The sequence below is a fragment of the Culex quinquefasciatus genome, chromosome 2 (assembly GCF_015732765.1).
Source record: "Culex quinquefasciatus strain JHB chromosome 2, VPISU_Cqui_1.0_pri_paternal, whole genome shotgun sequence".
Classification (NCBI taxonomy): domain Eukaryota; kingdom Metazoa; phylum Arthropoda; class Insecta; order Diptera; family Culicidae; genus Culex; species Culex quinquefasciatus.
The window spans coordinates 54370385-54382533 of NC_051862.1; the positions used below are offsets into that span (position 1 = coordinate 54370385).

General features: G+C 38.4%; 4 protein-coding genes across 4 annotated transcripts; 3 read left to right on the forward strand and 1 right to left on the reverse strand.

Annotated features, from left to right (window-relative positions):
- The first annotated feature begins 4539 nt into the window (after window positions 1–4539).
- Window positions 4540–5475, forward strand: LOC6047118. The gene is made up of 2 exons (XM_001864181.2): window positions 4540–4888; window positions 4947–5475. The coding sequence occupies exons 1-2, from the start codon at window positions 4540–4542 to the stop codon at window positions 5387–5389; spliced, it is 792 nt and encodes a 263-aa protein (XP_001864216.2). The 3' UTR covers window positions 5390–5475.
- Window positions 5476–6089: 614 nt separating this feature from the next.
- Window positions 6090–7046, reverse strand: LOC6047116. Its single transcript, XM_001864180.2, has 2 exons — window positions 6683–7046; window positions 6090–6625 (listed from the first exon to the last, which is right to left on the reverse strand). The coding sequence occupies exons 1-2, from the start codon at window positions 7011–7013 to the stop codon at window positions 6183–6185; spliced, it is 774 nt and encodes a 257-aa protein (XP_001864215.2). The 5' UTR covers window positions 7014–7046; the 3' UTR covers window positions 6090–6182.
- A 776-nt stretch (window positions 7047–7822) lies between these two features.
- On the forward strand, window positions 7823–8679 carry LOC6047115. Its single transcript, XM_001864179.2, has 2 exons — window positions 7823–8169; window positions 8229–8679. The coding sequence occupies exons 1-2, from the start codon at window positions 7833–7835 to the stop codon at window positions 8669–8671; spliced, it is 780 nt and encodes a 259-aa protein (XP_001864214.2). The 5' UTR covers window positions 7823–7832; the 3' UTR covers window positions 8672–8679.
- A 2563-nt stretch (window positions 8680–11242) lies between these two features.
- On the forward strand, window positions 11243–12149 carry LOC6047113. Its single transcript, XM_001864177.2, has 2 exons — window positions 11243–11561; window positions 11624–12149. Exons 1-2 carry the CDS (start codon window positions 11258–11260, stop codon window positions 12070–12072), a joined length of 753 nt encoding a protein of 250 aa, XP_001864212.2. The 5' UTR covers window positions 11243–11257; the 3' UTR covers window positions 12073–12149.

Here is a 12149-nt window from a genome sequence, read left to right on the forward strand (position 1 = left end):
TGTGAGAATTTGTTAAATAAATGTGAGAGATAATCAATCTAACAACAGTTTTTAAATAACATTATATCACAGCATAGTTCGAAATAATAGGAGTTACGGAATTGCTTTCCGTATAATTGATCGATGCCACCAACATCATCAGCACAGCCGACAACAGCTATCCAAACTGCGAACAAAGCATAACTTCATTTACCTCGCCGCGATTAAAGCAAGTTGCTCGATTAATGCTCAATAAGCCTCAGTACCTCATGTGTGAGGCTCTGGGGGACTTTTCGATAACAATAAAATCAGAACATTTTGGACAGTCGAACTAACCACATCGGCGTTATTAATTTCGTGAAATCTCTTCTTCGATCATGGACGCTTTATAACTAAGGATAACAAGCTTTAGAGTACGAATCGATGGAATCGGGTCTTTCTGGGAGCTGGAGTAAGATTGTGAGTCACCAAAAAAGTGCCCAACTCCGCTGCCTTAAAAGGGCTCATACTTAACCAAATATTACCTTAACTAAACGCAAAGCGATCGTACTCAAACCATTGGTCTACATTTCTCACTAAGTGTAAGATGCTACCGTCAGAAGGGGTGACATTGGGTCTGGGGTGAGATTGGGTCTACAAAAATGCAGAAATATCACCCCTGATGACAGTACTTGAGCTACTTCTTAAGATAAAATTGTATATAAAACAATAAAAAAAATATTTCAGATGTTCTGTACATGCCCTCAGAGCAAGGTACCGTAAACTGGGGTGACTTTGATAGCCCGGGGTGACATTGATAGAAATTTGATTTGGCCACTTATTTTGATACATCCAATTTAACAGTCACATTTTTGCATATATGTTCGATAATAAGCTATCTCTTAATGCTTACATACTTAAAATTCTCAAAAATGTTTAGATACTTATTTGACGGGCATTTGAAAAACCTATCAAAGTCACCCCGGGCTATCAAAGTCACCCCAGTTTACGGTATTCTTTTTTTCAAACGATGGAATCTTCCCCTAACAAAAATTGACCGAAATAGTGTAACAAGTACAATGATCATTTAAATTTTTTTCACACTCAAAACTTCAAAGATTACAACATAATTTTAAAAATAATTTCTAGTTGAATCGATCCGGTTTCCTATTCATCAGTCTGTGAAGTTCAAGTTCTGTTATGCAACACAAACAACTTTTGAAACAATCACCTCAGTAAATATTGTGCAAACCGTTCCAAGAATCAGTGCGTCGCAGTTTGTTAATTAATCTTATCTGATGTAGGTACATCATACAGCATGCATATATGGGTAGTTTGAATTTCATCCATGACAGGGCTGAAATCTTCGGATGTGCTGAAGAAAATTCAGAATTGCATTCAGCATCATCACAATTATTTTTTTATTTCAATTTAAATAATTTGTAAATTTTACTCTTTCTTGAAAAACTAGGTTTTTCAAACTGTCGAATTATTTTTTAAACTAAGTACACCAGTACCGTTCAACCCTTAAGTGAGCATTTCTCTACGAAATCGGCCGATTTTGACCATTTTTATTTTTTGTATTTTTTGATTTGGCTCAAACTTTGTGGGGGCCTTCCCTATGACAAAATACAAGTCTCCATACAATTTTTCACAGCTGTCCATACAAAAATGGTACGTAAATATTCAAACAGCTGTAACTTTTGAGTGAATTTTCTGATCATTTTGGTGTCTTCGACAAAGTTGTAAGTATTGTTGAGAACTATTGAGAAAAAATAGGTACACGGAAAAAAATTGCAGATTTTCAATCAATTTTTCTTTCACAAAACTGCCGCCGAGGTTTAAATTTTTGAAAAATGGGGATTTTTGGAAAAAAATCGAAATTTCATGTAAAAACAAATTTGACGTAATTTTCAAATGTTAAACTGAATTTCCAATCGAAAAGTACTTTACAGATTTTTTGATAAAGGGCTCTGTTTTCAAGATATAGCTACTGAAAGCTTGATTTTAGCGAAATATTTGCAGTTTTTCGATTTTGAAAAATAGTGACCATGAGTGACCATTTCTAAAAATATTTTATTTGAAAAGTTCAGAAAATTTGCTATTAAATTGTCCAAAAGACATTAAAGCTTGGACCTCAGGTTGCTGATGTACAGCCGCTTGAAAGAAAAGAAACAGGAAAAATTGAAGTTTTCTATGTCTCACCTAAACAACCCACCATTTTCTAATGTCGATATCTCAGCAACTAATGGTCCGATTTTCAATGTTAATACATGAAACATTCGTCTCTCGATCTTTCGAAAAAAACATTTCAAAAGGGCCAAACATTGAATATTACGCTCATGTAAAATGCTAGTCATGATTTAATTATTTTCAAAATATTTTTTTCGTAAAGATCGGAAAATTTCACGCATGTTTCATCATTTAACATTGAAAATCGGACCATTAGTTGCTGAGATATCGACATTAGAAAATGGTGGGTTGTTTTGGTAAGACTTAGAAAACTTGAATTTTCCTGTTTCTTTTTCTTAAAGCGGCTGTATCTTAGCAACCCGAGGTCCAATCTTCAATGTCTCTTAGACAATTTCATAGCAAATTTTCTGAACATTTCAAAAAAAAAAATAAGAATTGTCTCTCATGGTCACTGTTTTTAAAAATCAAAAACTGCAAATATTTCGCTAAAATTAAACTTTCGGTGGTTATATCTTAAAAACAGAGCCTTTTATCAAATAATCCTTAAAGTAATTTTCGATTGGAAATTCAATTTTACATTTAAAAATCACGTCAAATTTGTTTTTGCGTGAAATTTCATTTTTTTCCAAAAATCACTATTTTTCAAAAAATTATAACTCGGCGGCAGATTTTTTGACCATGTTTCTCTATGGCTCAAAAGTTGCGGGGTTTTGTCCCCTAAAACATATAAAAAAATCTCGAAAATAAAAAAATACGTATTTTGGGAAATTAAGTTTTTGTGAAAAATAAGTTGATTGAAAATCTGCAAAAAAAATCGTGTATCTATTTTTTCTCAATAGTCCTCAACAATACGTACAACTTTGTCGAAGACACAAAGTTGATCAGAAAATTCACTCAAAAGTTACAGCTGTTTGAATATTTACGTACCATTTTTGTATGGATTGCAACCAAAATTGTATGGAAACTTGTATGGGTGAACCAATTACACAAAATAGCTTATTTGGTCATAGGGAAGGCCCCCACCAAGTTTGATTCAAATAACAAAATATACATAAAATCCATTTCCGGTTTTTGGTAGAGAATTGCTCAAGTACCATTTGAAACAAACGGATGCAACAATCTTTTTTAAATTGCATTCTTATCGCGAAACATGCCACCCATTGTAATCTTTTATTTATTTTTATTTTTATTTTTTCAACAAGATGAAATTCTGCAAATAAGGGTAGCAAGTCCGTTTTAGGATCAATTTTATGTTCAAACAATAAAATCTTTAAAGATTTTGTTTTTCTAATCTCTTATAAAAATAACGTTTGTTTGTTTATACATGATATGAACTCATGCCAACTCCAACACTTCAAACTAACGCGTAATTTCCCGAGGATTTGCCAATGTCTCAGCAACTAATCGTCCGATTTCTCTTGAAAACGAGGCACCTTATCACACAATCTGTAAAGTATTTTCGATAGCAAATTCAAATTCACATAAAACATTAAGTCATAATAATATCACTGACAAACTGACGTCAGTGATAATATTATGTATGGAAATGAGTATTTTTTTCCAAAAATCACTATTTACGTACCATTTTTATATGAACAGCTGACAAAATTGTATGGAGACTTGTGTGGGTGAAACAATGACACAAAATGGCTTCTTTGGTGATAGGGAATAGTGACCCTAAATAGAGACTCTGTTCTAAGTTTGCTAAATCGATCTGGCAACGTATGCTTTGAGCTTGGCAACACTGATAAGTTTTGCTGAACGTAAAGGCAAATGCTCGTTTGGATACGTCAAACTCGTGTTTGTTTGGGTACGGGTTGATCAAGTTGTACAAAAATGCGAGTAATTTTAAGATTTTTAATGTTTTTGGACCTCAAACTTCAATGCCCGTTTAACCCCACTTCCTTTTGTAGTAGAGGGCTCATATTGGGCATGAGTTCATATCATGTATAAACAAACAAGCGGTCTATAGAACATACAGAGCTTTTTTTTAAATTTTACATCAGAAAATATCTTGGCTTGAAAATGTGGTTTGACATTTTTCCACGTTTTTCAATAAATATATTTTTTTTCCAAAAATTGGCAGCACTGCCAAATGAGTTTTTACCAACTTGTGCCGTATGTCAAAAGATGCAATTTGCAAAAAGATTGCAATTTATTTCATTAATAGTTATTAAGGGCACTACAGTATTTTGCGTTATAAGGCTGATACAAAGATTTTTAAAGGTTTTGGTCAACTTGCTGAAAACGCGGATTTATACCCAAAAAATAATCTTCAACCCTATTAAGCAGCAACATTATCTGTCCCAAAAAGGAGATAAAACAGTCTCCATTTAAATTCCGCACCATTCAGTCATCCACCCCAGTCAGAATCCCACAGTCTGCACCATGTTGGCCAACCTGGTTGCTGCGCTGCTTATCGCGGCACTCACGCCTTCATCCCCAGTCCAAGCAGAAACATCTGGGACGCTGCTCAACGTATCATCGACGGATCTCGCCAGCTCCTCCTCCACCAGAGCCTTTCCCTCGGAATGCGACGGAAGTGCGTACTACGCAACGTGTTCCAGCTGTAGCGAGCTGATGGTGTGCCTGGGACCGTTCCGGGACGTTCGGTCCTGCGCCGAAAGCGACCCGAGCAAGCCATTTTGCGTGAACGGAGCTTGCACCGGCGAGGCCGTCTTCAACGAGGACTGCCCAGCTCCGGTGATGACTTGCACCGGAAAAGGGTTCTTCCCAGGTGAGTTCAAGATTGACGAGTCAACCATCCAGTACGAAAGCTTTATTGACCATTCCAGATGCTTACCTGTGTGACCTGTACCACTACTGCCACGCGGAGGGTCAACAGTCGGACGTGTACCAGTGTCCACCGAACTACGTGTTCAACGTCAACACCAACCAGTGCAAGCAGCGAACCAAGGACGCGGACTGTGTTCGGGTTCAGTGTGATCCGAAGAAGATCTTCGTTAGCTACGGTAGCAGCAAGAGCCACTACGCGTTCTGCAGCTCGGACGGGGTTGTGATGCTCAGGTGTCCGGCGGGGGCGAACTTTGATGGGCTCCTCAGTTGTGTGTTCCAGTGTACCAAGGAGGGCAACTACGCGGACGATAGCGATCCGAGCAAGTTCTACCAGTGTTACACAAATTCGGCGAAGAAGTTGACGGCGATTGCGAGGGAGTGCAGTGGTGGGAAGGTTTTTAGCGAAAAGGAGGGATTCTGTGTGAAGCCTGCAGAAGATTAAATCGATTGGAGATGGTTTTTTGAGATTATGTTTTATTTAAAGTCATATTTTACGTTTGCGGTTTGAATATAAAATAAATAAATTCATGCAGAGTATTTTTATTTGACGCTAGATTTGACGTGTAAGCTTTTTTTTATAAAATGAGCATTGGGACCAATTCAAAATTAGCTATTTTTCTTGTTTATACAACAAGTTACAAAGTAATACGACAAGTGGTGATTAAATCGAGTTTTGCAACGAGTTGGCTATTAAAAAACACATTTGAATTGGATTATTGAGTGAAACGTTTGTTTCCCCGGTTTTTTTCGTCTGTGTGTTTAGTCAATTAAAAAACCAAAACAGTGTCGAAAAGTAATACTTTTCGATATATGTGCTAAAATGATAAACAGCCCTCAAATGAGTGACATAATTTATTACAACGCAGTTGATGTTTTTTAAATTTATAGTGTACGTGTTTCTCTGGACTCCAGAGTTTATGCTTCCCCTCGATCTGAGCCTGCGCAGTCATTTTTGTCATTCCTTGTAATTTGCAAGCTATGTTGGCTTCATGAAGTCATGACCGAGCTTGTAATCTTTGAAAAAATATGTTTAAAGAGTCCGCCTTAGATCTGGGATACTCAGATAGTATTTTTCATACATCGTTGTTTAATCATGAAAAAAGTGTTGATTTTCAATGTTAAAGAAAAACGCATTCATAGAATTGTCCTACAAAAACACATTGCAATATTTTAGCTTAACTTATTTTGAATCGTACAATGGGGTTTTTGAACTTTTAAACGTTTTAATTTATATTTCAGATATTCATTTGAACGCAAACCTTTGTCGCCCCATCATAAACTAGCTCTTCTTCGCAAACTTCAGCTACTCCATCCTCCCCGGCAGCCGCACACTCGTAGTAAACTTTAGAGTTCGATACCATTGCGAATCGACCTTGGTCGGGACATTTGAACACGCAAGTTTTTCCGTTGAACTCCGTTTCCGCTGGACACTGGTACACTCTGATGTCGTAGGTCGAAATACCCATCGGGTTGCAGAAAGCAAAGTACTTCTTGCTATTACCAAAGGGCGTCAGAGCCGTTTTCTGCCTGCAATCTAGCTTTATGCAGTCCTCGTCGGTTTGCTTCTTCTTGCAGAACGTGGTTTCCGGGTTGAAAACGTACCCGGACGGACACTGGTATACGTCCGACATACTGTACGGACCCTCGCAGGAGTGGTAAATGGAACATGTTTTGGGATCTAAATGAAATGGAAGTTGTTTCTTTTTTCAAGAATATTTTCAAGCAGAACTCTTACCTGGAAACCATCCCTCAGAGGTGCAATAAATTTGAGTTGGCCAGCACATCTGGCTGAACACGGGTTCTGCCGAGCATTCCCCGTTGTTGCAGAACGGTTTATCCGGATTCGACATGCTGCAGGATCGGTACTCGGTCGAGGGTCCAAGGCACACCTGCACGTCATAACACGATCCCATGCCGCAGTTGGTGTAGTACCGATGGCCGTCGCACATGCCCGTGGACAGCGATGCCGGTTGCATGCCCAGCAAGGTTCGGTTAACGAACGATCCGGGGACATCGGACCGAACCAAGGACAGCTGGACCAACACGGCTAGTACCAGCAGCTTCATTTTGTTTCCGTTCACTGAGGTTGGTTTCTATCTGACGAGGTTTTTATATCTGAGATGATTGTGGTAAAATTTGGTTGGAGTTTACAATGTTCGGGAGTAAACAGATGAAATTTTCAACAAGATAAAACTAATCTTCAGAAACACCCCTCATATCACACCGAGTAAAGTGATGCTAAACAGTGCCTGAAGGTATTTCAAGTGTTGATTGAGATGATTTTTGTAAACGAAAACATAAAATGCGTAGCTGATTGTTTGTTTTGCCAAAAGGAAGGTCAGATAAGATTAGCCTAAAAGATCTGTTAAAATAACGCGGCAACTCAAGTGATTTAGAGCAACTTTAGCGTAAAATTAAGTTCTTTTTGAAATTTGAGACTACTTTAACATCTTTTCGTGGAAAGAGTGATAAACAGATTAGGAAATCTTATAATAAAAAAAATGAAAGTGCTGGGGTAAACATTGAAAAAAATATAAATATTTTATCCACCCGGTGAAATTCCATGTGATATGTTAATTTTCAAAACACGGTCCAAAAAAATATATTTTATTTATATATCTTGACATAGTAGAGTCCTCCATATGTTAACAAAGTTGGGGGCATTTTGTTTTTGATACAGCCTTTGTGTATATTTATTATAACTTAAAAGCGTTTCATTCAATGTCAGTGATCCTTCGTTTGAGTGTAAGGAAGTTTTTTCCTTTGCTGCAAATTTCGGTTCTTCCACCATTTCAGCATCGCTATCTTCAGCAAACAACAATCCCACTATGATATGCTATAAAAGATCCTGTCAACGCTTAGCATTCTCAGTTTGTTCCGTCAAGATGTTCATGAAACTGCTGCTTCTTGCGATCGTCCTGGTTGGGTTCGCCCAAGCTGACGTTCCCGGAACGTTGGTGTCCTCAGCAAAGGCCGGTGCCAGACGATCGCTCGCCAGAAGCACGCAACAGTGCGATGGAGTGAACTTTCTTCCTCCCAGTTGCGATAGTTGCACCTCAATCCAAGCCTGCATGGGTCCGGTTGGAACCGTGTACCGGGATTGCGAACTTTTGAATCCAGAAAAGCCGTTCTGTAACAATGGTGAATGTTCTGCAACACCATCACTCGGGGATCACTGTATTCCGAATCAAATTAATTGTCTTGGGTCTGGATATTATCCAGGTAAGCTATGATGTGAATTTTGATAAGATCAACTTAATGTAACGATTATCTTTGAACAGATGCGTTGGCGTGTAACCTGTACCACTACTGCGATGCTGCCCACCTATATTCCGATGTTTACCGATGCCCCGACGGTTTCGTCTTCAACCCTGAAACAACCCTGTGCAAGCTTAAGAAATCCGAAGCCGACTGTATGAAGGTTTTCTGTAACAAAAATGAAATTTTGTCTCCGTACGGCACCAGCAAGCAGTTCTTTGGATTTTGCATGATCTTTGATTACATCGTGCCATCGATGATCCGGGTTGGAAAGTGTTCCCCGGGAACTGAGTTTAACGGACAAAAGTGCGTCTACAAGTGTACCGCTGCGGGACGATTCCCGGACAGCGAAGACCCGACGGTGTTTTACGAGTGCTGGGAAAACGGAAGTGGGTTCGAGTCTGGCTCAAGCATATGCAACTCGGGTAAAAAGTTTGACGCGGAGAAGGGGGTGTGTATAATGTAGGCGAGAAAATGATGGAATAAAATGATTTATTTTTTGATGAAATAAAAATATTGAAGTTATCACTATGTTTTATATTCAAATCAACAGAAATCAAGCAGTGTGAAAACTTGTATGGGGAAATCGCTAAGCAATATTACTTACGTGGTCAACAGGGTGACAGTGAAAAAAACGTTATCAGGGGTACCTTCTGATTCGGTAAAAAAAACGAAACTATTGGCACTACGCCCCCCGGGGCATGGCCTTCCTCTAACGTGGGATTTCTGCTCCAGCGCCTCTGACGAGACAGGAGAAACCGGGACCGACGTTTTACTTCACCATCCGATAGAAGCTCAGTGGATAAGGCGGGAATCGAACCCGCGTCTCATAGCATCATCGGGATCGGCAGCCGAAGCCGCTACCCCTGCGCCACGAGACCCACACTCTGATTCGGTACCTTAGGCAAAAGTGAGTAACTGTGCCAATTTTGAGCCAAATCGGTTGAGGTATAAGAGTCGCTAAACATTTTCATACAAAATCGTCTTCTTCAAATCGCTAATAACTCGTCAGGGTTGACTCGGGTTGACGTCAGGGTTGACTCAGATCGTTTTGCAATCTTGGACAAAATTATTTGTCACACGAAATCGGGAAAAGTTGCCCCGACTCCTCTTCGATTTGCGTGAAACTTTATCCTAATGGGTAACTTTTGTCCCTGATCACGAATACGAGGTCCGTTTTTTGATATCTCGTGACGGTGGGCGGTACAACCCCTTTCATTTTTGAACATGCAAAAAAGAGGTGTTTTTTAATAATACGGTATTTTGTAAAATCGCTGCAACTCGCTCTACAAATTTGTAGAACATTTTTGCACTCTTAAAAACCCTGCAAAGTAAGAAAAAACACGTCTAATTTTACATAAAAGTTCGTTTGACACCAAATATCTATCTCATCACCGTTTCAGGCTGCAAATTATTGAAAAACAACTCTTTTTTCGCATGTTCAAAAATGAGGGGTCGTACCGCCCCTCCGTCACGCGTTATCAAAAAATGAACCTCATAAGCGTGCTCGGGGACAAAAGTTACCCCTAAGGACAAAGTTTCACGCAAATCGAAGAATATATTTTTTGAAAATGAAATAAGTTTGAGAGTATTTTATGTACTAAGAATTCTTCATAAAATACCGTATTTTTTCAAAGGACACACATTTTCATAATTTGCAATATGGGTATCAAACGAATTGAAACTTTGTATACTCTTTCAATTTATTAGTTTTTTTTTGGAAAATTACCGTATTTTTTCGAAAATACTAAAATTTTCAAAAATTGCAATATGGGTATCAAACCAAGCAAAATTTTTTATGTTTTTTATTTTAATTTATTGAATTATGTTTGTGATATATACCAAAATTTTCACAAAATACCGTATTTTTCAAAAGTCAAAATTACATAATTTGCAGTATGGGTATCAAACGAATTAAATATTAGAATTTTTTTTTAATTGCTAAAATTTTCACAAATAACCGTATTTTTTCGTAAATACTCAAATTTTCTAAATATGCAATATGAGTATTAAACGAAGCGAAATTTTGCATGCTTCATACATTTATTCAAATTGTGTATGCTTCATATCATACAAACGTTTTCGTCATTTGATAACCATTTTGCATATTTTGAAAATTTGAGTACTTTCGAAAAAAAACATTTGTGAAAAAAACTTTAATAAAGTGACAAAAGCATACAAAATTGTGCTTTGCTTTATACTCATATTGCATATTTTGAAAATTTGAGTTTTTTGGTAAAAATGCAGTAATTTGTGAAAATTACCTATCCAACCATACCAATTGAGTCATAACCTGTAACAGGGCTGCCAGATCATCAATCTTTTAGACTCTTTTGGAAGGTTTTTTCAATTGCATTTTGAACGATGAGATGTTTGATGGATCCGGGCATAGTATTCTTACTTATTAGTTTGATCCGGTGTAAAATGCGCAAAAATATCAATTAAGTGGTCATAACATGAATCAGGGTTGCCAGATCATTTTTTGGATTTGTCTGAAATGTCTTGCCTTCCAAACAAAAATCACATTTTTCCGGTGGGCGTACTGAGCCCAAATCCCAAATATGAGCTTGAATGGACGTAACAGGAGCTGGAGCTCCACCCTTTGACCCCTACCTGCTCAAAAATATATTTTTTTTTCTGGGGCCGGTTCTTCAAAAAAAAAAAGCTAGGCTTTGAAGGCCTGTACCGTGCTTTAGAGTGTTCAAAACTTCAATGTTAAAATGTCAAAACCTGAACAATGATCTGCCCTACACGCCACTGACGCTGGAAATTAAAAAAACTGTAATTTTTATCAAAATTATGTTTTACGTTTTCAAACCCATTTAAAATTCAATGCGACATTTACCTGAACATAGGTGACATACACCTCTAAATTTGCAGAGTTATTGCTTGGCATAAGGATAATTTACAGCCCAAAAATATACTTGCCAAAAGCTTTTTTTTTTCAAACAACATCAGGCATAATCACTAAACAAACAAACCTTCGAAATTCGCCATCCGTCTTATAAAATCCAACCTCACGGTTCTGCGTACTCCAGTGCAGATCATCACGATGAAGCTGTTGGTTCTAGCTACGTTGCTCCAGTTAGCGCTGCTCCAGACAAACTTCCGCCCAGTTGTGGCATCATCTTTTAAAGAATGTGATGGTCAGCGGTACTACACAACGTGCGGAGCTGGTGCCATGTGCCAGTTCGTCCAAATATGCTTGGGAGGCATGCAAGAGTTCAAATCCTGTCCTATGATGGACTATACCAAACCGTACTGCAATCGGGGTGAATGTTCGGAAACTCCTGAAACCTTTGACGAGGAATGTAATCCACGGATGCTTATTTGCACCGGAGAGGGAATATTCCCAGGTAAGTTTACGCTGCTACATACTTAACTTCTAGAAGATTAAAAATCCAATGTTCTCTAACAGATCCAGATATCTGTTCCCTGTATCACAACTGCACCGCTATCAACACTATATCAAGCGTACTCCAGTGCCCAACGGGGGAGGTCTTCGATCCGGAAGCATTGGCCTGTAAGCAGCCAACTGTGCCGGAAGATTGCATGAAGATCAAGTGTGACGTCAACGAGCTGTTTTCTCGCTACGGAACCAGCAAGCAATTTTACGGATACTGCGAAATGTACGCAGGTCCAATGTCTTATGTTTTCATCAAAGTTTTCAAGTGCCCAGATGGAACCACCTTCAACGGGAAGGGCTGCTCGTACGGATGTGCCGAAGTGGGTCGTTTTGGAGATAGTACCGATCCTAGTGTGTACTACGAGTGTTACGAGCAGGGGGTCGATGCGATTCGAAAAACTTGTCCTGTCGGGAAGGTGTTTGACACGGCTAGAAAAGCTTGTAGAACGCTGATTGCATAAGTTGTCAAGGAGGTGTGGTTTTTAATATGTTAATAAACCTTACAGAATAAAATACGCTTACTAATTTGTTTATGTCA